This window comes from Petaurus breviceps, unplaced genomic scaffold (assembly GCF_028583685.1).
Source record: "Petaurus breviceps papuanus isolate PSGF00001 unplaced genomic scaffold, PetGlider_PUasm1.0 91041, whole genome shotgun sequence".
NCBI lineage: Eukaryota > Metazoa > Chordata > Mammalia > Diprotodontia > Petauridae > Petaurus > Petaurus breviceps.
The window spans coordinates 3,328,668-3,350,998 of record NW_027187400.1 but is presented as its reverse complement, the minus strand read 5'-3'; the positions used below and the strand labels follow the sequence as shown (position 1 = coordinate 3,350,998).

Here is a 22,331-nt window from a genome sequence, read left to right as displayed (position 1 = left end):
TATTATATATAATATACACTATATATATTTTATGTTATTTTTGTACACATACTCTTAATCCTTCCTTTTGCCAACAAACATGCTCAGTTCTCCCCAATTCTTTAAAAAACCTCAATTGACCTTATCTCTCTTCTCCCTTTCATAGCCAAAGTCCTAGAAAAAGCTGTCTATACTCATTGTCTCCAGTTCTCCTCTTATTTCTCATTTACTTACAATTTTCCTTCAGACTTCATCACTCAACTAAAATAGCTCTCTTTAGAGTTACCAATAATCTCTTAACATGCTAAATCCAATGGTCTTTTCATAGTTTTCATCCTTTTTTAACATCTTTGGCTATTTTCTACTTTCCAGGCTTTCATGATTTTGAACTCTCTGGCTTTCCTACCTGTCTGACTATTCTTTCTCATTCTTTTTATATATCCATGTCCCCTTCCTCCTCCCCCAACTGTGGGTATACTTCAGGATTCTGTCCTGTGCCCTCTTTCTTCTGCCCTCTCTTGCCACAGCTTTGGCAATCTATCTCATCAACTCTCATGGATTCCATGATCAGATCTATATATCTAGGCTTAGTTTCTCCTAAGCAGAAGTCATAGGTTAAAATACCACCTCCGCCACTTATTACCTGTGTGACCTGACACAAGTTACTTAATCTCTCTTGACCTCACTTCTATCTATAAAATTGAAGGAACTTGGTAGACTACTTATGTGATTTCTGTCTTTCAGATATATTTGAATACAGCTTTATGTGCTATCTCCTCCATGGATTTTTTTCCTGAAATCACCAGATATTGATGCCTCCTCCCTCTATTACCTTGTATTTACTTTGTATTTACTATGCACAAATAGTTTTCTCCAGAGAAAATTTAAGTTCCTTTAGGGCAGAGAATGTTTTGGCTTTTATCTTTGTATCCCTAGGGCCCATTACAAAATAGGTGCTCAATAAATGATAGGTGATTAAAACAGGACTAATAACAATTCTGTCCATTAACATCCATTTATTAAGTACTTACTTTGTGCCTGGAACTGTGCTAATCACTAGGGATAAAAAGGCAAAAACCAGTCTCTACCCTCAGAGTTCACATTTCAGTGTGAGAGACAGCACATAAATAAGAGGTATATACAAGATATACTTAGTAAATGGAAGGTAATCTGACAGGGTATGACTGCAGCAGGTGAGGGATTTGGAAAGGCCTCTTGAAAAAATGTGGGATCTAAGCAAATGAAGTCAGGGAAGCTGAGAGAAAGGAAAGCATTCTATTTGTGGGGGACAACCAGTGCAAAGGCATGGAGTTTGGAGATGGTGTGTCACGTTCCTTGAATTGTCAAGTAGGCTCGTATAGCAGGATAGTAGAGGTTATTAAAATGTAAGAAGTCTGAAGAGCTAAGAAAGGGCCAAACTATGAAGAGATTTACTTTATATTTTATCTTGGAGATAATAGGGATACAGAAGAGCAGTGGTGACATGGTCAGACTATGCTTAAGCAAAATCACTTTGGTAACTGAATGGAGGATGGATTGAAGAGAGAAGAGACTGGAGGCAAGGAGTTGAATTAGAAGACAATTGCAGTAGGTAGTGCAGGTGTGAGATGAGGAGAGCCTGAACTCCTGTGTTGTCTGTGTTAGTGATGAGGAGATGAGAAGATTAGGTAACTCATGTGTGGTGAATAAGAGTAAGGAGTCAACAATGATTCTGAGGTTGTGAGTCTGTGTGTCTAGAAGGATAGTGGTGCCCTTGACAGCAATAGGGCTTTTGGGAAGAGGGGGAGAGTTTGTGGGGGAGGTGCTTCATTTCTGCCTTATAGAAGTCCTTTGTCTTTGAGAAGCTGACAGTCACATTAAATTACATGACAAGAAAGCACTAAAGAGTAACATTAACTTGGAAAAAGAAATATCCTTACTCCTAATCTCGCCTTTATTTTCTTAAAAAAAATTATCTTTTATTTTTATATTGCTTCATTTCTGAATAGATTCCTTCCCCTTCCTTCCCCAGCAATCTACCTCTAATAAAATAAAATTTTTAAAAAAGAAAGATAATTCAGTAAAAACAAACCAACATATCTAGCTAACCTGAGAGTATATGTGATATTTCATACCCTAGTTCACTTCTGCAAAATGAGCGGTAGGTACCTGTGTTTCCTCATTGCTTCTCCAGGGCTAGTCTTGGTCATTATAATTGTATAGCATTCAGTTTCATTTTCATTTTGTAGTCATTGTCTTTTGTTTTCTTACTTCACCCTGTACCTGTTGATATAAGACATCTCATGCTACTCTGAATCTTTATATTAATAATTTCTTAAAAGTACTACAATCACACTCAAGTACTTCAATTTGTTTAGCTATTCCTCACTTGATTGTTCTTTTTGCCAGGTCTTTGCTACTACAGAAGTGCTGCTATGAATATTTTAATGTTCATTAGATCTTTATTTCTATCTTTCACCTCTTTAAGTTACTGTACATACCTAGCAATCAAAAGGTATAGACATTTTAGCCACTTCCTATTATTTATACTCTAGCAGCTCAAGTCTTCCTTATTAGTGAAAATCAGATCCAGAATATAATTTCTTCCAAAGTATTTTCTTTAATAGTTAAACCATCTCACAGCTTTATCACCAGTTTATTAATCTTTCTGCAGCTCCCCCAGTATTGAATAGTAGGTTCTTTTTTCATTGATGAACAAGAATTCTCAGAATTCCAGAATTGGGAGGGACTTTAGAAGCCATCTAATTCAACCCATACCTGAACAAGAACCTCTGTTGCTTGAAAATCTCTCCTGGGGCATCCTATTCCACTTAAATTCTGAAAATTTGCTGGGATTTACTCAAGCTTACTGGCCTATAGGAGAATTCATTCTCTTATCTTTTTTCAAACTTGGGACACTTTGTAGTCCCTAAACTTTTAGCATTTTTCATATTTTATATCAGTCAATTAATGAACAAACACTTATTAAGTGCTTGCTATGATATGCCAAACATTATATTTGGTGCTAGGAATACAGACAGAAGTGAAAATCTCTGCTTTTAGAGTGCTTACATTTTATTGGAGGAAATAATACGTGTACCTATAAATGTATATATAGAATATGTGCAAAGTAAATACATAGTAATTATGAGGGAGAAAGTACTAGGAGTTTATTAACAGTGACTTAGCAATCACATCTACCAGCTCATTGGGCTTGGAGACTGAAACTCCACAAGAGTAGTTAGGTGCTTCCTTATTATTACAATCTCCATATTTAGATTGAGGATTAATTACCTGCATGCCCTTTTTTTTTTTTCTCCTTTCTGGCCCAAAGATTATTCTTTCACAGAGAAAACAAAAGCAAAATAAGAGTTAACCAACTTGGCATTCTTTGCATCATAAATAGTCATCTACCCATTCCCAGCGATGGTTTTTTTCTGTTCTGGGATCTTCTTCTTTCCCTTACTATTGCCAAGAACATAAAACCCATTTTTGTAGTCCTTTGTTCTCCTCACCTCCCCAGCTTATTCTGAGCATTAGTACTCCTGACAGTATTTTGTATCACAATTCTATCTTTTAAAAATTTTCTTCATTACCTGCCCTTGATTCTAACTTCTTTATATTTCTTACTAGAATTTAATTTGGTTGGTGAGTTCCCTGTGTATCCACATTTATTTCTTTAGTCAACTCCTCATTTTTCTTTTAATCAGAATGATTTAATTGTAAGAAGAGCTTCTGATCCTTCTTGGGTTCACTTACTCTGAAGAATTTTAGTCTATGTAATCCCCTTTATACTTTCTCTAAACCATTTGAAATTTATTTTCCCAGAATATAGGGTTCATGTCAGACTATGCCTTACTTTCTTCTCCCCATAAATTTTAAAGTGGAGTAGTTTCTACCCTCTAAGCATCCCATTACTTATTCCCTAGCAACCCATTCTTCCTCATTAGTTAGAATTAAATTCAGAATATGATTTATTCTTCTTGGTTCCTCTGCTGGTTGAAGGATAAAATTATCATTAATGGGGAGAAAATCATGTCCTTACAATCTTACATTGACAAAATTGAAAAAGAAAAAAATAATGAACTGAATATTAATTTAAAAATTAGAAAATCAACAAACCTAAGGTAAGTACAATAGAGCGGATGGTTAAAATTAGAGGTGAAATAGATAAATGCAAAACCAAAGCCCCCATAGAAATAATAAATAAAACTAAAGCTGTTTTTTTTCTAAAGACTATAATATAGTACATATATTACAATAAATTATAATAAAATATAATAGTAGAATAAATTATTATAAAATTGATAAACCCTAAGCTAATCTGACTAAAAAGAAGAGAACAGAATCAAGTTAATAAAATAGAAAATGAGCAAGGTGAAATCATAGCAAAACCAGAAGGAATAAAAATTATATAGTTAGAATGTTTTATGCACAATTATATACTAACAGAACTGAGAACACACCCAAAATAGAGGAATACCTTTTTAAAAAATGTAACTATCAGAAGACCAGATAGAGATCTTAAATAATCCACTCTCAGAAAAGGAAATAGGTCTATCTATAAAGGAACTCCCAAAGAAACCTGATGTATTCACAGAAGAATTTTATCAGACTATTTTTTTTTTTAAGCAATCAGGGTTAAGTAACTTGCTCAAGGTTACATGGCCAGTTATTTCTGGGTGTGGTGCTGAGTGTCTGAGCCTGGGATTCGATCTCCAGGTCGTCCCAACACTGGAGCCGGTGCTCTTACTCGCTGAGCCACCTGGCCGCCCCCAGACTATTAAAGAACAGTTAGTACCCATACTTCACAAATTATTCTCAAAAAATCAAGAAAGAAAGAACTCTTCTAGAATCCTTTCATGAGATAAATATAGTCCTAATACCTAAGGCAGGGAAAGATAAAACATTGAAAGAAATTGATAGGCCAATGTAATTAATGAACATTGACTCAAAAATTTTAGATAAAATCTTAATAGACTGCAGTTATTTATCTAAAAAATCATTCATTATGATCTGGGATTTATACCAAGTATGCAAAAGTAGCTCAACATCAGGAGCACAATCAGCAAAATCATATTAAAAATCAAAACATAAAAAAAAAACTACATGATCATTTCAGTAGATGCAGAAAAAGTTTTTGAGAAAGTACAGTACTCATTTATGCTAAAAATCCTACAAAGTATAAGCATAAGGGATGGCCAGGTGGCTCAGCAAGTAAGAGCACCGGCTCCAGTGTCAGGATGACCTGGAGATTGAATCCTGGGCTCAGATACTCAGCACCACACCCAGAAATAACTGGCCGTGTAACCTTGAGCAAGTTACTTAACCCCGATTGCTTAAAAAAAAAATATAAGCATAGAGGGACATTTTGTTTTTTTAATATAAAAGGAAATTGTTTAAAAGCAAAAGCAAGCATCATATGCAAGAGGGATACTTTTTCTAGGAAGTATGGAGGTGAAGCAATGATACAATAACAATAAAAGAAGCAAGGATATACACTCTTCCTGTTATTTTATATAGTTCTGAAAATGTTAGCAATAGCAATCAGAGAAAAGAAAGGAATTAGAGGAAATAAAACTATTCTTGTTTGCTGGTATGATGGTTTACTTGGAAGACCCTGGGGAATCAGCAAAGAAACCAGTTGAGACAATTAGTAGCTTTAGTAAAGGTTGCAAGCTACAAAATCCTTAAAAATCAACAGCATTTTTGTATAATAATAACAAAGCACAAGAAGCAATAATAGAAAGGGGAATTCCAATTCCAAATAACTACAAAATTAACAAAATATCTGGAGATCAACCTCAAAAAACATCCAAAAAGACTTAAAAAGCATGTAAAGCATCCAAAAAGACTGATTTACAAAGTGCTCCTTAAAGATATCAACAACAACCTAAGTAACTGGAAGAATTTTCACTGCTTATGGCTAGAGCAGGCCAATATAATAAAGACAATAATACCACCAAAATTATTTTACACTTTTGTTGCTATATCAGTCATATTGTCAAAGGAATACTTTACAGAGTTTGATAAAATAATAACAGAATTCATTTGGAAAAACAAAAGATCTAGAATATGAAAGGAAGTAAGGAAGAGAAAGGCAAAAAGTAAATGACAGTTCCATATCTTAAACTATGTTATAAAGCAGCAGTCATCAAAACCATCACATACTGGTTAAAGAATAGAGAGACCAATCAGTGTAGCAGACTAGACAAGGGAGATTCAGGAACAATAGAACTCAATAATCCAGGATTTGATCAAAAGGAAAACATAAATTGCTTATGGAAAAACTATCTGATGAAATCTGTTGGGAAAACTAGAAAGCAGTCTGGCGGAAATGAAGCTTAGACGGTCTACAACACCTTGCATCACATTCCACCATTTGCATTCTTAATGGATACATTACCTTAATGTTCAGTTCATTTTATTAAAAAAAAAATTAGAAAAGACTCAGATTATATACAGCTATACATAAGAGATGTATTCTTAACCAAATGAGAGATAGAGACAATTACAAAAGATAAAATAGGTAACTTGGATTACTTAAAGCTGTACATCTTTTACACAGACAATATCAATGCATCTAGAATGATATAGTAAATGGTTGAATGGGGGGAAAATCTTTTTATCAAATTTCTCTGATAAGAATTTGTTATCCAAAATATATAAATGATTAATAAATGTATATGACTAATAGCAATTCTCCAATGGATATGAACAAGCAGTTCTCAAAAGAACTGCAGAGTATTCACAACCACATGAAAAAATGCTCCAAATCATTAATAGTAAGAGAAATGCAAATCAAAACAATCCTGAGATTTTACCTCACACCCTGCAAATGAACAAAAATGACAAAACATGCAACAGCCAATGTTGGAGGGGTTATGGAAAGATAGGCACACTAATACATTGTTGGTAGAGTTGTGAAGTGTTAACAACCATTTTGGAAAGTAGTTAGGAATTATGCAAATGGTAAAATATCTGTACTCTTTGAACAAGAAACTTCATTACTGGGCTTATACCCCAAAGAAGCCTTCAATAAGAAGAAAGTCCCCATATTCCTCAGACTATTTATAGCAGCTTTTTTTTTCTGATAACTAAGAATTGGAAACAAAGTAGATGTTCATCTATTGAAGAATAGCTAAACAAATTGTGGTACATCAACATAATGGATTGTTACTGTGCTGTAAGAGTGATGAATATGGAGAAGTATGAAAAGAACTATATAAACTAATGCAAAGTGAAGTAAGCAGAGCAAGAAAACAGTAATACACAGTGACTATCACAATGTCAGTGGAAAGAGCAACCTTACACAAAACAATCAAAAGTAAATATAATAAAATGAGGACGATCAAATGGGCCTCAGATGAACAGATATGAGAAGACATTCTTAACCCCACCCCTTTGTGGATATGGGAGGACCACAGCTATTACACATTGCATAGTTCTGGACTTTTTCACTGAATTGATCAGTTGTGCTGACTTTTTTTTTTTGTACTACAAAATTATTATTTGTCAAATGGGATGGCTTTCAGGACAGGGAGGGATAGGGATACATGGGATACTACAGTGGTGTAATAAACAGAGAAAAATAAAAAAAACATTTTAAAAATTTCATTAAAGCAAATAAAAATAAAAACTTTTGATTGTTGTTGTTTGTCTGTCAGGAAACTGATTCCATGACTTGCAGATGGATTGGATTTGAGTGAGGGAGGGCTGTGCTAAGTCACCAGCCTCACTTTCTCCTCCTGAGCCACCTGGGCCCAGTGGCCAGATACAGATTTGGATGATCGGAGATGGTCCCTAGCAATTATGGTAGTATAAGGAAGAAAAGCCTCAAACAACAGTAAGCTGTGACCAGATGAGTGCTATTTCCCAGAGAAATAGCTGAGAAGGCTTTTAAGAAGCAGGAATGCAGGGGTGGCCAGGTAGCACAGCGAGTAAGAGCACCAGCTCCAGTGTTGAGAAGACCTGGAGATCAAATCCCGGGCTCAGACACTTAGCACTCACCTAGAAACACCTGGCCATGTAACCTTGAGCAAGTTACTTAACCCCAATTGCTTAGGGGCGGCCCCGTGGCTCAGTGAGTAAGAGCACAGGCTCCAGTGTCGGAATGACTTGGATCAAATCGGGCTCAGATACTCGGCACCACACCCAGAAATAACTGGCCGTGTAACCTTGAGCAAGTTACTTAACCCCGATTGCTTTAAAAAAAAAAAAAAGCAGGAATGCAAATTTGGAGAGCTGAATAATTCCATATGTAAAAGAGCATCTGACTTTCTCTGAAAATTGGTAATCTGATATATAAATATTCTCTTAACTAGGTTACTTAATTAAATACAACTCATCACCCTCCCTCACTGAGTTAAGTCCCTAAGTAGTTGTTACAATAGTTAGTAGTTGTTTCAAAAGTTAGGCCCTTAAGGATTTTCTAGAATATTTATCAAATACATAATTCTTAATTGTGGCTAATTTTTCCAACCATTACAGAATCAAAATAGAAAAGTAAAAGGGGTTTTGGAAACCTATTAGTGGGCTCTAGAGCTCCTCAAGCAGATGCTTTGCTTTATTACTTGTAATAGAAATTCAGAAGAAGGGAGGAGAGTGAGTAGTAATTCTGTTGGGAAGCAAAGAAATAGTATACAAACTAGAATTCTAGTAAAATTTTATTATTCAATACACACTTTGAGCCCTCTTTGTTTTTCATTATGTCACAGTCATGACTTAGCTCATAGAAAGTGGGCAATAGATTGCTTAGAGAATCCACGTGGGAATTCACCATTCCATCAGACTTGATAAGAAATACAGTGGAAGGTCACACATGCTTCGATTCATGGCTTACAGTTCTTCTTAGAAAGCTTTTACTATGTTTCAGCATGGATTCTTTTGGGGGGGGCACTGTGTGGTTAAGGACAGGTGGTGCTGCTTGTGTGAATTTCACAGGATGCGGTTATTTAAATCTGTGTGTTTATACATGAATACAGATGCACTTATTTAACTGTTGCTGCCATTTCTTTAAGGCTTCATTTATCTGGTGTCTTTGGGTAATGAATTTTCTAGGTGACTGAAGTTTAGTCTATCAAATACCAATCTCCTGTTGTAACCATTCTAGTGGTAGTATTTTATAAATATGTTATACTTTCTGCCTCTTTCATAAATGTAATTGAGCCTTTTTTCAATGACTCAGTGTCATCATGATGGAGTTGGTTGTGTTCTGCTCTAGTCCATAAAACTTTTGATACAGAGACAGTTCTAATAACCATTTGGATAACTGAAGACTTCTGTGCTGATATGTCTTTCTTCTATGGAAGGTTTTGATTTGTTTCTTGAATTCCTCAGCTCTTTCACCTTTCTGTCCAGGGCTATTCATAGTGTACTCTGATAACAATGTCACTTTTGTTTCTGTCTCCTCTGATATTTGATCCAAATATTCAAAAGATCATAGATTTAGAACTGGAAGGGACCTTAGAGTCTAACTCTCTTGGTTTTTATATTTGAGGAAACTGAGGCCCAGAGAGGTTAAGTTCTTCATCCTGCTCCTGTCATCATCATGCTGGTTCCTAGATTTTCTCATGAGCATATATCTTCTTAATAAACAGGGCTAGCTCCCCACTCCCTTTTACTTATTTGTTTTCTTTTGAATAAAGGATACTCATCTAGAATTATGGTAATGGATTTTTATCTCACCTAGTCTCATCAAAACTTAGGATGTAAAATTCTCCTCCTTATATTAGGTGAGCTAACTCTGTGCTTCTTAAACTACAGGTCATGACCCCATATGGGATCTCAAAAAATTTGGCAACATTAAATGGTTTCTGAACTTGCAGTGACCAAAAATTAATTAAAAATCAAATGTGTAATGAATCTGAGGTGTTTCTTGCATCCCTGGCCAGTGTTGCACCGCACGACTTCACTGCAGCCTTACTTCTGAACATAAAGCATGCATATTTTGCACTGTGTATGCTGTCATGCCATGCAATGCCAGTGAACACTGTTAAAATGTAAAAAGGGGTTGCAGGTGAAAAAAGTTTAAGAAGCCCTGGTCTAGTTCACCTTGCTTGTAACACTTTTTTTTTTTTTGCATTTGAGTAGACACTGAGGCTATTAATTTTATTATTGGCCCCTTTCTTTGATTTTTGTCTAATGTGAACTTATGGGTGTCTCTACTACTGTCTACTACTTGCCCATTACTTCTTTTTTCTTATAATATAGCTTCTCTCATCCAGATCTATGGTGACATACACTTTCCTAATACCCCCTTTCCCTCTCCCACATTTGTTCTAAAGAACATGAGACATGGAACAGCCCTACAGATTACAAGTTTTGTATTTAGTTGGTTTTTTCCCCCAATTTTTTTTCTGAGTCGAGTAAACATCAGCTAAAATGAGCATGTTCATATATATGTACACGCACATGCACATACATAAAAAAGGAAATGAAACTTCAAATCTTTATTATACAGCTTGGTTTTCTTTTAAAGTATAAAATAAATTCAACATGTTACTTTCAGAGCTATCCTGCTTGACTGTGATCCCTTCTGTCCTAGTATGCTTATTTCAAGAATCATGTTTCAGTGGCTCTCTTGTTTTTCTTCTCTTGTCTTTCTTTTTGGTTGACTTCCCTCTCCCTAGCAAGTAGTATACCTGGAACATTACTGATACATAGATCCTTTTAACTTATAGGTCAGTTTTTCCTGTCTTGGTTGGCATAAGTTATAAAATCTTTTGTATATTTACAGGAGCTCCTTGGAATTTTACCTTCAATGTGAAGTTTTATCCACCTGACCCAGCACAATTATCAGAAGATATAACAAGGTAATACTTGAATTATTACTTAAGTTAATTAAAAGTAATTTCCATTATCCTAAGCACTGGAATTTCCATTTCCATAATGGGAAGGATGAATATCTGTTAAATTAGAAATTCTAAGATAAAAGAGGGCTTGATATAAACTATGAGGATATACAGATATATGTTTGGATATACATAACTGCAGGCCCCAAATGCCTATATTTTTCCCTGATTGGGGTAGGGAGGGTGTTTTATAGATTCAGTCAGTAGATAAGTTAGCATATGCCTGTCACAGTTCTGACTACTCTAAATGCTCTGTCCATGTTGTGGAAAGGTGCCACTGTGTTGTAGAAGATTTGGGTGGAAGGGTTGTAAAGGGAAATCTCTATCTTTTCTTTTACCTTCTTCTCTCATCCTCTCTTTGATATTCTGATGACCCAGAATTTTAGTTCTTAACCTTCTGAATTTCTGCCCGTATTTAGAATTACAGAATTATGTCACTTTGGAGTTGAAATTGACTCTAGGTACTATGCATTCTACTCTTCATGTTGATGAAGAAGCTGAAGCTTACAGAGATGGGATGTTCAACGTCCCAGAGTCCTTGTCTGCAAGGTGCTCACATTTGGTAGGAGAAACAGCATGCAGAAAATTGTACGTGGGAGCTCTATACAGTGCAAATGGAAGATAATCTACAAGGGAAAGCACTAGCCATTGGGAGAGGGGGAGGGACACTAGGCATGTCCTCCTCCAGAAGGTAGGATTTGGACTGTCTTCAAAGAAGCCAATTGTTGGAGTTGAGGAGAGAGAATATTCTAGGCATGGGGGAAAGATTGCACTTGTCACTATGAAACTTCCTGTAATTACTTTTTAAAGCCTGTTTAATTTCATGAGATTTGTCTGTTTTAGTTTAGAAAGTGACTTTTATTGGATTCCTAAGATTTCACCAAGGACTTTCCAAAGGATTAAAATAAAAAAGGTGATGGTAGTGAGGAGGTTGTTTAGATTATATTGAACAGGGATCACCAGGCTAAGAATTTGGAGGTTTGAGTTCAAATCCTGGCTTTGTCACACTGCCATTCATGATGTGAGCTGCGACAAGTCTCTTCTTCCCTCTGTTTTCTCATCTACAAAATGAAAAGTTTGGATTAGGCATTCTCAAGGGTCACCTTCAGTTTCAAAATTCCCCTGACTTTATATTCTGTGGAAATTCTATAAAACTATGCAGTCATTATGTGACTTTGACCCTAAAGCCTTGCCTAGTCATCTTTAGTGTGCACACATGTATACCATACAAGGTATCTCTTTTTGGAGGGTAGTTGCCTCTCATAGTTGTGACAGTAGTGCATCTTTCTATCTCTTGTCTAAAAATGATTTAGAGAGACTCCAATAATTTCTTTTAGATTCTTCCTTTTGGAGAGGTTTGAGTTTCTAGTGATCTAGTGATATTTTTCTGAACCTTTGGGAACAGAGATGAAAACTGTTTTTTAGGTTAACAAGGGTCTATTGCTGATTGAGAGGTTACTCAGGTTCTTCTATCTATTGTTTGTTTTCGCTGACCAAAGCATGCTCTAGGATCATGTCTCTCTATACCCATGTTCATTTTTGAGCCTGAGTTTTCTCATGTCTCATATGAGGATAATAATACCTGTCCAGCCTACCTTTTGGTGAAGATCAAATGAAATAATGTGTGTATAGTCCTTTGTGAGCTGTAAGAAGCTCTATCGATATTATTATCAGCCACTTGTTATCTCCTAGTTAGTTCAGATGCTTAGGACATAATTGATGAAACCAGCCTTGTGTCCTAAAACTGAATTAAGCCTGGGTTAGATCTGCATGCTTGTCAATTCATATTTATATAGAAAAACTATGCAGTAGCACATAGTAGGGACCCTCCTCCATGCCACTGTTCATCTCTCAGGAGGAGGGTAGAGAAAGGAGGAAGAGGAGTGCTCTTGTGATCCACTAGGAGTCTGCTCTTGGGAGAATCACCCCAAGGGCATGGCTTCCTCATGGGCGCCCTGGTGGCATCTTTTTATATAAAAGAGACCATGTATGTAGCTATTTGGGAAATCAGTTTTTCTTAATTTCCCCCTATCTTGCCAAGTGATTGTTTTCTTGCTGTAGAGTAGTCTAATGTGGTACTGCTTTTCCCCCTTTGACTGCAGGTATTACTTATGTCTTCAGCTTCGGCAGGACATTGTTACAGGACGACTGCCCTGCTCCTTTGCCACTTTAGCTCTGCTGAGTTCTTACACTGTCCAGTCCGAATTGGGAGACTATGATCCAGAACTTCATGGTGCTGATTATGTTAGTGAGTTTAAACTGGCCCCAAATCAGACCAAAGAGCTTGAAGAGAAGGTCATGGAACTTCATAAGTCATATAGGTAAATACGACCCCAGAGTCTTATCTTTATTTCCTAGAATTTGAATTCTAGCTTGTGATTGACTTGTATTTATTTGTTTGATCTCTTTTTATCTCTTTTTTATATTGTTAAATTATGTCTTATTTAGTACATAAGTATTCATAAAGGATAAACACTATTCAAATGTTAACATGATGATTAGTATCTTTAATTATTTCACAGAGAAAGATAGGAAGCTTTTTCTATTCCATTGATTCTTGGCATCTCTACTCTATTTGCTGTCTTTTCTTTTGAACTTCTTCCTTCTCAACCAGTGACTTTGTGGCAGACCAAAATTATTTTGGAAGAGGCTAGAAAGGAGTCAGTGATCACTAACATAAAACATTCTGTTTCAGTTCTGACTTAATTCATTGATGCCACTACTGTTCCCTCCATCTCCCTACTAAGTCTTAGTTTATCCATATTGTTTTAACTTTTTTCCTTTCACTAAATTATGTATGAGTGCTAGATGAGTGATTTGCTGTGAAGTGGATTGATTGGAGTTTGAACTCCTGGATTTGGGACTACCAGATGTGGGTAGGAGTTGAGTGATTAAATCATAAGGGAACCTCACCATAACTGATCAGAAAGTGACCAGAGCAGGGTAATGTCCAGTTGTAATTGCCCTGAGCACACCCCTAGTGTTCTTTTCCATCTCAGCTACCATAGGGAGTAAATGTTTCCAGTGGAATGTGTTTGAGCACTCTTATTAGCGGGCCTTATCTGAAATGCCCCCCATTAACAGTGCAGCTTAAATCCGAAGCTCCAGATGGGATCATTCTAAGTGGTGCCCAGTAGGACAGATTGTTACAGGATCACTCAGACAGTGTCCTTGATGGGGTCACTTCACGGTCCTGTTTAGTAGCTGCTCCCAAAATGAGTGGCTAATATTGCTCTCCAAAATGAGCTTACTACTTAGCACTTTTAAGCATATTCACTCACAGTGCTTTATTATATATAGTCAGCACCTTAGAAATGTGCCAAGGAATGAGTGATGTAAGAGACCTACAAAGTAGACCAACTGACTGCAGATTTTTTTTCAGCATGCAGATAGATCCTTGAAAGTATTTTCCTTTGATACTATTTAGAGATAAACCAAAGAATTGGTTGTTTTTTTTTTTTTTAAACCAAAGCAAATTAGTGAAATAATGGAGAAAATGACTTTAGACCTAGGGAAGAATAAGTGCATAGTGGATAAGGTTGTAAAGCACCTGAATTATATTTCTTGGCAATTTTTAACCTGTTATCTTTTCTTTCTTTTTCTTTTTTTAAATGTTACTTTCCCCTTGATCTCTCTGTGCTAACATTACCTGGGGGAAATATGCAGTCTGGGCCTATTGGGTTCTACTAGAGGTTTGTCAGGGGTTTGATGTGAGTTATAAGATGATATTTCTACTGGTTGTGTTCAGGGCCAAAGGTATCTTGTCCAAAAGAGCATCCTGAGCATAGAGAGCAACATGAGCAAAGACATCTATCTATCTCTATAGAGATAGGAAGGTATAGGATAGGGGAAGGGATTAGAGGAGTGAGGAAGGCAGTAAGTATATATATATATATATATATATATAATATATAGTATATAGAAGAAAGCATTGAACCATGAAGGCAGAGATTCAGGTTCTGATCCCAGCTTCCTTACTTATTCTGTGGCCTTAGACAAGTTACATCCTCTCTTTAGGCCACAGTTTTCTCAAATATAAAATGAGGAGGGAAGTGAACTAGATGATCTCTGAGATCCTTTCTAGATCTAAATTCTAGGATTCTGTGAGCTTTCAATTATCTCCCAGGACACAGCATTCTACTAGTCCATAGAAATGTTTACTTGGGCAAAGACTCTACAAAAAGCATTTTATTCCATAGTGAAAAATATAATCCTTCTCCAGGGAAAATAGATTGTAGCCTATGTAAGTGGAGCCTTTACTAGTGGCTCCATGCCCAGGGGGCACTTTGAAACTATAATTAACACTTCAAACTTACCCTAGCAAATCAGGCTTTAAAATTAATTGCCTTCCATTTACAAGAACTAGGAAGGTATGTAAACTTGTCAGTTGCCTCTTCTTAATTATTTGAAGTTAAGTCCTTAATTAGCAATATCAACTAACCTTGCTAAAAGGCTGTCAACAAACACTAGATACCTCACAGTGACTTCCTCCTAACCCCACTTGTCCTAAATAAATAAATACAGTGAAATGTAATTTTAACTTCTATTTAATGAGCCATAGTCTGTGCCAAAGCTCCCTCCTTAGGTACTTTTGGAACTTTCAATCACTGTGTGTGGGGAATGAGAACTTAACTGTGTTAAGTGCAGTATCCTGGTGGACTAACCTCTTCCTAAGCTGTTATTTTCCAGTCTTAGGAGTCACCTTGATCTTTTAAAAATTAATGCTATAACCTGGAAAGGAAATCTTTATTGCAATAGCTATAAATTATAGTCTCAAAGTAAATTAAGAGGGCATAGTGTAGTATAAGAAACTCTGAGCACTTGAAGTTAGGAGATCTGTTCAGTGTTGTCTGTAAACTGTTAATGATAGTGAATCAGTTACCTGTTCCAAGTTGAGCAAGTCACTTCCTCTTGGGCATCAGTTTCCTCATCTGTTAAATGGTAGGCTCAGATTAAATGATCTCTGTGGTTCTTTCCAGTTCTAAGATTGTAATAGATAAAATAATTTATAGTTTAGAAAAAAGTAACGGCCAAACCCTGGTAAAACAGTCTCAAAAAAGTCAAAGGTCTCTACGTAGTCTTCAATTCAACAACATTTAGATATTATATGTAGAACACTGTGGTAGATATTAGGGAAATTAGAAAGTTTAAATAGACTGGCCACCATGGAACTAATAGTCTAGGAGAGGGGTGAGGAACCTGTGACCTTGAGGCCGCATGTGGCCCTTTGACTGAATCCAAACTTGACAGAACTTGAGGACCTAGAGGGCCACATGTCCCCACCCCTGGTCTAGGATACTGGTGTCAAACTCAAATAAAAAATAGAGAGGTACCGTTAATCCATAGGTAAGGTTCCATGTGGGAGACATATTGACTTAGAAAACCACATATAGTGTTATCTCTGTTCTATTGTATTTTTATTTCTTTTGTTAAATATTCCCTAATTACATTTTGATCTGCTTTGACAGAATGTTATTGACTGTGTAGGGTGGTATGTTTTATACCTTTGGTCAAGGATACATATATGATGTATCTTATACAAACATATACTAATATAAAGTAACCCAGTCATTAAAAAGGAGCAAAATAAATGTCCTGTAAGATCTTGTGCCTGAGGATGTAGTTCCCCTGTACCAAATGAATTACCTAAAGTAAATAGTCATCTATTTTTATGTCTTGGAATGTTCTCTATTATGTCAGTTAATAAGCATGTAATATATACCAGGTAATCTGCTAAGCACTGGGAATATAAGCAAAAAGACAGTCCTTGCCGATAGGGAGTATACGTTCCAAATTCTGTATGTATCTCATATATACTTATTTATTTACATATTATCTCACCCCATGAGTTAGAGGTATTGTATGGGTATTCAGGAGGACTAGTACCTCTGGTGTGAAGGCTTGCCAAGCCCTTTTCAGGACTGCTTATCCACCTTTGGTGTCCCCTTGGCACTCAGCTCTCACCTGTGCTTCAAGAAGCTGTAGCTTACACAGCGGCCAAACCCTGGTAAAACAGTCTCAAGCAGACAAGCTAAAACAGGCCATAAGCCTATCAGTGAGTTAGGAGAATGTCTCTCCTAAGCATCTGAAGACTTCCCCCCAGTAGGATGGGTGGATAAGAACTACCATGAAGGCAGCTAAAGCAGATGCTGTGGAGTGCTTCGAGCTTGGTCAGACATTGAAGATGCCAAGGTCATCATCCATTGCATCTCACGCTATTGCCAGTCATCCTGACTTTTGTTTTGCCTCTGGACTTCAGTGACTGAAAGACAGAGTGAGACTGATGACTTTATGCAGCTCTGCCTCACTTAAATCCAATTCATGAACGAATCAAGACTTTGCTGGATCATCTCTTATGTGATAGTTTCTGTGTCTCTACTATATCATTCTTTGAAGGTCAAGCAGTTTCTTCCCCCTCGGAGCATCCAGCTCCTACCCATTCAGGGAAAGGTTCTAATCATACAGCTGTTTGTTTTTTTTTTTCTTTTATGTATAATATTCTTCTACTTTCTAGAATCCTGATAAAGGGTCATGTCTCTCCTCCTACACCTTAGACCCTTTTTTGTCCATTGAAATTTGGTCCTTTTCCCTTTAGGACATTTATTCTCCCTAATAACTTGAGAGTAGAGAGGTGTACTTTGAGTCTCTTCTCTGAATCCAGAAGGAGATTGCAGATGATAGACACTCAGTGGTGTTAGAAATATAAACATCACACACTCAGTACAAGTCACTGCACAATTTGTCCTCCTCCTATATCACAGCTGCACAATTTGCTTTAGCATTTCTTCCGCTTTTTCTGTCTGTTGTCAGTCATCACTGGCATCCCAGTTACCCTTCCAACTAGAGAGGGCCCTAACCCTGGAGCCAAAGGTACTTACTGGTAGGTATAAATCCTTAGTTCACATAGCTAGCTAGTCATTGGAGCAAGAAGGACTTAGACTTAGGTCTTCTGACTTCAAGGTACAGGGGTCTTTCCAGTATACCATGCTGCTTTTCACAATTTGACTCTGGGCACTAAAAATACATATTTTTTTTCATGTTTGGTTAGCTTCACAGCTTGTATTGGAATGGACATGGCACACAGCTCTAGACTTCTTACCTATATATATTATTTTCCTTTCTGCGTCTTTTGTTTGTAGCCAATAAGTAAATAAAATCCAGGTATAATTCCTTGGAATGTGGTGGAAGATCATTCAGGGTGGCCAAGTCATTAGTAAATTTAATGCATCTCTCCTGAGGTTTTTTTTCTTTTCCTTCTCTGGGAACACTTTGTTCTTTTTAACGAGGGTTAAGACAGATGGATTTGGTGGAGACTGGTTAAGGGAAGAGGCCACTGCTGCTTTATATAGCTTGGGGCGGTCCTGTGGGAAACATGCATTTACATAGCTTTTCCTTAGGGAAGTGACTGCGTTATTGTTATGAAGAAATTATATTTGATTGGTTTGAATTGCACTGCACTGGAGTGATGATTTTGTCATGACAATGAAAAAACATAGAGGCTCCTGCTTACTTTGCAGCTGAGAGGAAACTGACAGGGGGAAGCAAAGACTGTCAAAGTAGAGTGTTTATACAATAAGACTGATTGTTTTCAAACAAATCTAATTCGGTATTTGCCTGCTAATGAGGACATCTTAATAGCAAGGAGAGAGGGCCCCATTATTTGGCTGCTTCTATTAACCAGAGTTGTTTTGTTTAGATCAGTGGGCAGGATACCATCTGTTACCAGAAAATTTCCCTTTCATCCAGCCTGCCCCCATTAAGAGTCCTGTTAAGTAACTTCAGCTGCCCTCACATTTAATTCCCAGAATAACTCAATTCAGGAGTATTGAGATAAAAGGCAGCTAAGAGTATATTGGAAATTGCACAATGCCTCAGTGGATTCAATTTGCTTGCCTTCTTTGCAAGAAAAAACACTGAAAGGTGGTGTGCTAGAGTTTATTCCAGAACTGATAGGGATCAGTAAGCCTTAAGGAGATCCTCTAGTAGGTGTCATTTAAAAAAAAAAAAGAATTCTTGCAAGATAGTTGCTTGTCAGCATTCTTTTTTAAGGTCTCTTCCTAATGAAAATTCCAGTTATTTACATTTAGATTCCACCGTTAAGCATATATCTCCAGGAGGTCAATGACAAGAAAGGCCCCATAGAAACAGAATATTTATAGCAGCACTCTTTTATGATAGCAAAGAACTAGGGGGAAAAAAAGTAGATGCTCATCAATTGGGCAATGGCTAAACAAGTTTGAGCCATAAATGTAATGGAATGTTACTGTGCTATAAGAAATAATTGATGTGTTGAATAAAAAGAAGCATGGTGAAGACTTACATGAACTCATGCAAAATGAAGTTAAGCAGAGCTAGGAAAAGAACATATCTGTAATGATTAGAGTGATGTAAATGGAAAGAACAAAAGCAAAATGATGTTGAATGCTTTGAAATTATGATTGACTGTCCCCAAAGAGGAGTTAGGAGACAATATCTCCCCTGCAGCTATTTTTTGAAGTGGGGAACTATAGGTGTGGGATAGTGGGTATAATGTCAAACTTTTTTGATGTATTGGTTAGTTTCATAGAATTTTAAAATTTTTTTCTTTTATTATGGTACACCTTGAGAAATATCACCTGATGATAAAAACAAAAGGTATAAAAAATTCATTAAAAAATTTCAGTTCTTTGGAATTCATTTAGGATTTAAATTTAGAATTCTTGTTATACAAGAAGCCATTACTTCATAGTATCATTCTATTATGATAGATTTCATTATCTATTTCTCTAGTACTTCAAAAGATATATGACACCATTAATGTGGGTGCTTTTTCCATTGATGCAGATCACAACACAGCCATACCTTAGTGTTGTTCAACACTTGTGTGTGTTACTGTGATTTAGAAATTCATCACCTGGTATACAGCTCGCTCACTCTATTACTCTGCACACTCAGCTGGGCCAGTCCTTGACCCGTGGCTCATTTCTCATCCTCTGTCAGCGTGAGTAGGCACTGTCCTGCCACTCCCTTCTGTCCTGTGGACATAGCTTTTGAGAATCCAGGGGTCATTTCCACACCACCTTGAGGCAATAGAGGAATAATAATGATAATTCATATTCATATAGTGCCTTAAGATTTGCATGATATTTTTATAGACTTCAGTGGATGGGGTATGTATGTATGTACATATGACATCTATATCTCTGAGTATCTACCTGAAAAAGAGCTCATTTGTAGTCAAACTGCTATAGTAGATAGGATATTTAACTTGGAGTTAGGAGGAGCTGAGTTCAAATGTAGACGCAAGATACCTTGTAGCTGTATGGACAAGTCACCTAACTTCTGGACCTCAGTTTCCTCATCTATAACTTGTGACAGTAAATAGTTCTTATCTCACAGGGTTATCATGAGGTTTGAATGAGATAATACTTGTGAAGTGCTTTGCAAACCTAAAAGCAGTATATAAATGCAAGCTATCATTATTCATTATATAAATTATAATATTAGCCTTTTTTTTTCTCTTTAAAGGTCTATGACTCCAGCCCAAGCTGACCTGGAATTTCTTGAGAATGCCAAAAAGCTGTCCATGTATGGAGTTGACCTTCATAAAGCAAAGGTAAGGATAACTTGGGCTTAATAAGTGTCTAAAATGTTCAAGCTATGAAAAGGAATAAGATGATCCTTCAAGTAACTTACAATGTAGTAAGGGAGGTCAGATATCTCAGTGGAGGATGATTCCATACATAATGTCTTCCCTACCTTTCTCTTTGATACCTGAGGAAGAGTATTGAGCCTCTTAAGGTTTTAAGTTATATCTGAAAATAATGCATTAATTGGTATTAGTAATATTATAAATTAATGTGCCTATAATGCATAGAATGTCAGACTTATTTGAATCTTAGTTACTTTTGCTGAACTAGTTTTCTCTCTTTCATTTCTTCTTATACAGGATAGTTTCTCTATAGGTGGTAGGGAGAGATACATAGGGATACTGGGATAGAATAAAAATGTATTTTTAAAAAGTAATGCACATAAGTTTATTCACTGCTACAGAACCTTGCAAAAAGTCTTCCTCTCATCCCTTGTTTTGTAGAGGGGTCCTAAGTACTTGAACGATCTGTTAACATTTGTAGAGTACAAACTCTGACAGTTCCTACTAAGCTTTGAATGTGATCTAGACTATGTATCTGTCATCCTGAGAACAACTTCATTGAGTTCAAAGAAGCTTTTCATCCAGAGATGATGAAAACTGCCTAAGAGGACTTGTGTTGGTGGGGCAAGATCACATCCCCATGACAAACCCAAATTGAGAATCCATTTTTCCTTGCACCCTCCCTGTGTAGCTGATAGTACAGGGGTTATCTCCATCTTACAGGTTTAAATGACTTGTTCAAAGTAAGGCAGGTAAAAACTTGTGAAGCCCAGATTCAAACTTTTCTTATTGCTTCCAAATCCATTGTTTTCTCCATTATATAAGATTAAATCCCCACTGCCAAAGAGATTACACCCTTAAGAGATGCAATACATTAGTTTATGTAGTATTGATGACGTTTTGCTGTAATGATAGAGTCTTTATAGACAGTTATATTTATATTTAAAAATGATGAAAAGCCTCCATTCCACAAATTAGTGGTGTTACATTATCTATAATGATAAGTAGCTCAGAGTAGATGACACCCAGGGTCTCTTCTAGCTCTAAGAATACTGAAACTAGTTTATTTTCCTGAAAGTTTGATGGGCTTTATTCCTCTGAGAGATCACTTAGGGCAATTAGGATAAGTACTGCATTTTTATAAGCCAGAATACAAAGGATCTTCTAGGTATAGAGCACCACATTGAGCCATAGGCAATCTGAGGCTAAATGCATTGAAGTTATCTGGCTAAGGTCTTATAGCTGTTCACTGTTGGGACTGGGTCTGACTTTAAGCCCTGAGTTCTTTCAGTTACACCACGTTGCTTTTCTGAAATTGAATACTTTCTTTTTATCCTTGTTTTTCTTCACTTGTTGTAACAATGTTTTCTCAAGCCATTTGGTGGGTCAGATATATGAATATGGACAGAGACAAAACTGAGTCTCTTTGAGTCTCCTGGAGAAAGTACTTTGTACTTCATGTACGTACTTATCAAGTTCTATTTTGTATTATTGCAACATCACATTGTGGAAAGAGCACTAACCTGGGGTTGAGATGAATTGATTTTTAGTCCCAGTTCCAGTGCTGACTAGTTGTGTAACCCTTCATCTGAAAATTGGGGATGATAACACTGTATTATAAATTGCTGTATTTGCTATAGAGAGAAAGTGCTTTGTAAACTTTAAAATTCTTTAGAAATTTGAGCCATTTTTAATATTTGTCTATATATTTTATTCTCTTTACCTCCTGAATATAAACTCCTTGAGTGTAGGAATTGCTCTATTCATGTTTGTACCCAACACAATCTGTCGCACAGAACTTCGTATATATTAGGCATTCAATATGTTTGCTGAATGAAGAAATGAAAAACTGAATCTGGTAGCAAATGATTTAAGATGTGAACTTAGTT

General features: G+C 36.4%; 1 protein-coding gene across 18 annotated transcripts in view; it reads left to right on the top strand.

Annotated features, from left to right (window-relative positions):
• EPB41 (erythrocyte membrane protein band 4.1) overlaps window positions 1–22,331 on the top strand; it is a 191,324-nt gene that overhangs the window by 100,633 nt on the left and 68,360 nt on the right. For all 18 annotated transcript variants that reach the window (XM_069079302.1, XM_069079308.1, XM_069079305.1 and 15 more), the window contains 3 exons: window positions 10,697–10,772; window positions 12,914–13,132; window positions 20,319–20,406. In XM_069079302.1, the coding sequence (XP_068935403.1) occupies window positions 10,697–10,772; window positions 12,914–13,132; window positions 20,319–20,406 (383 nt within the window). The remainder of the gene's footprint in view (window positions 1–10,696; window positions 10,773–12,913; window positions 13,133–20,318; window positions 20,407–22,331) is intronic.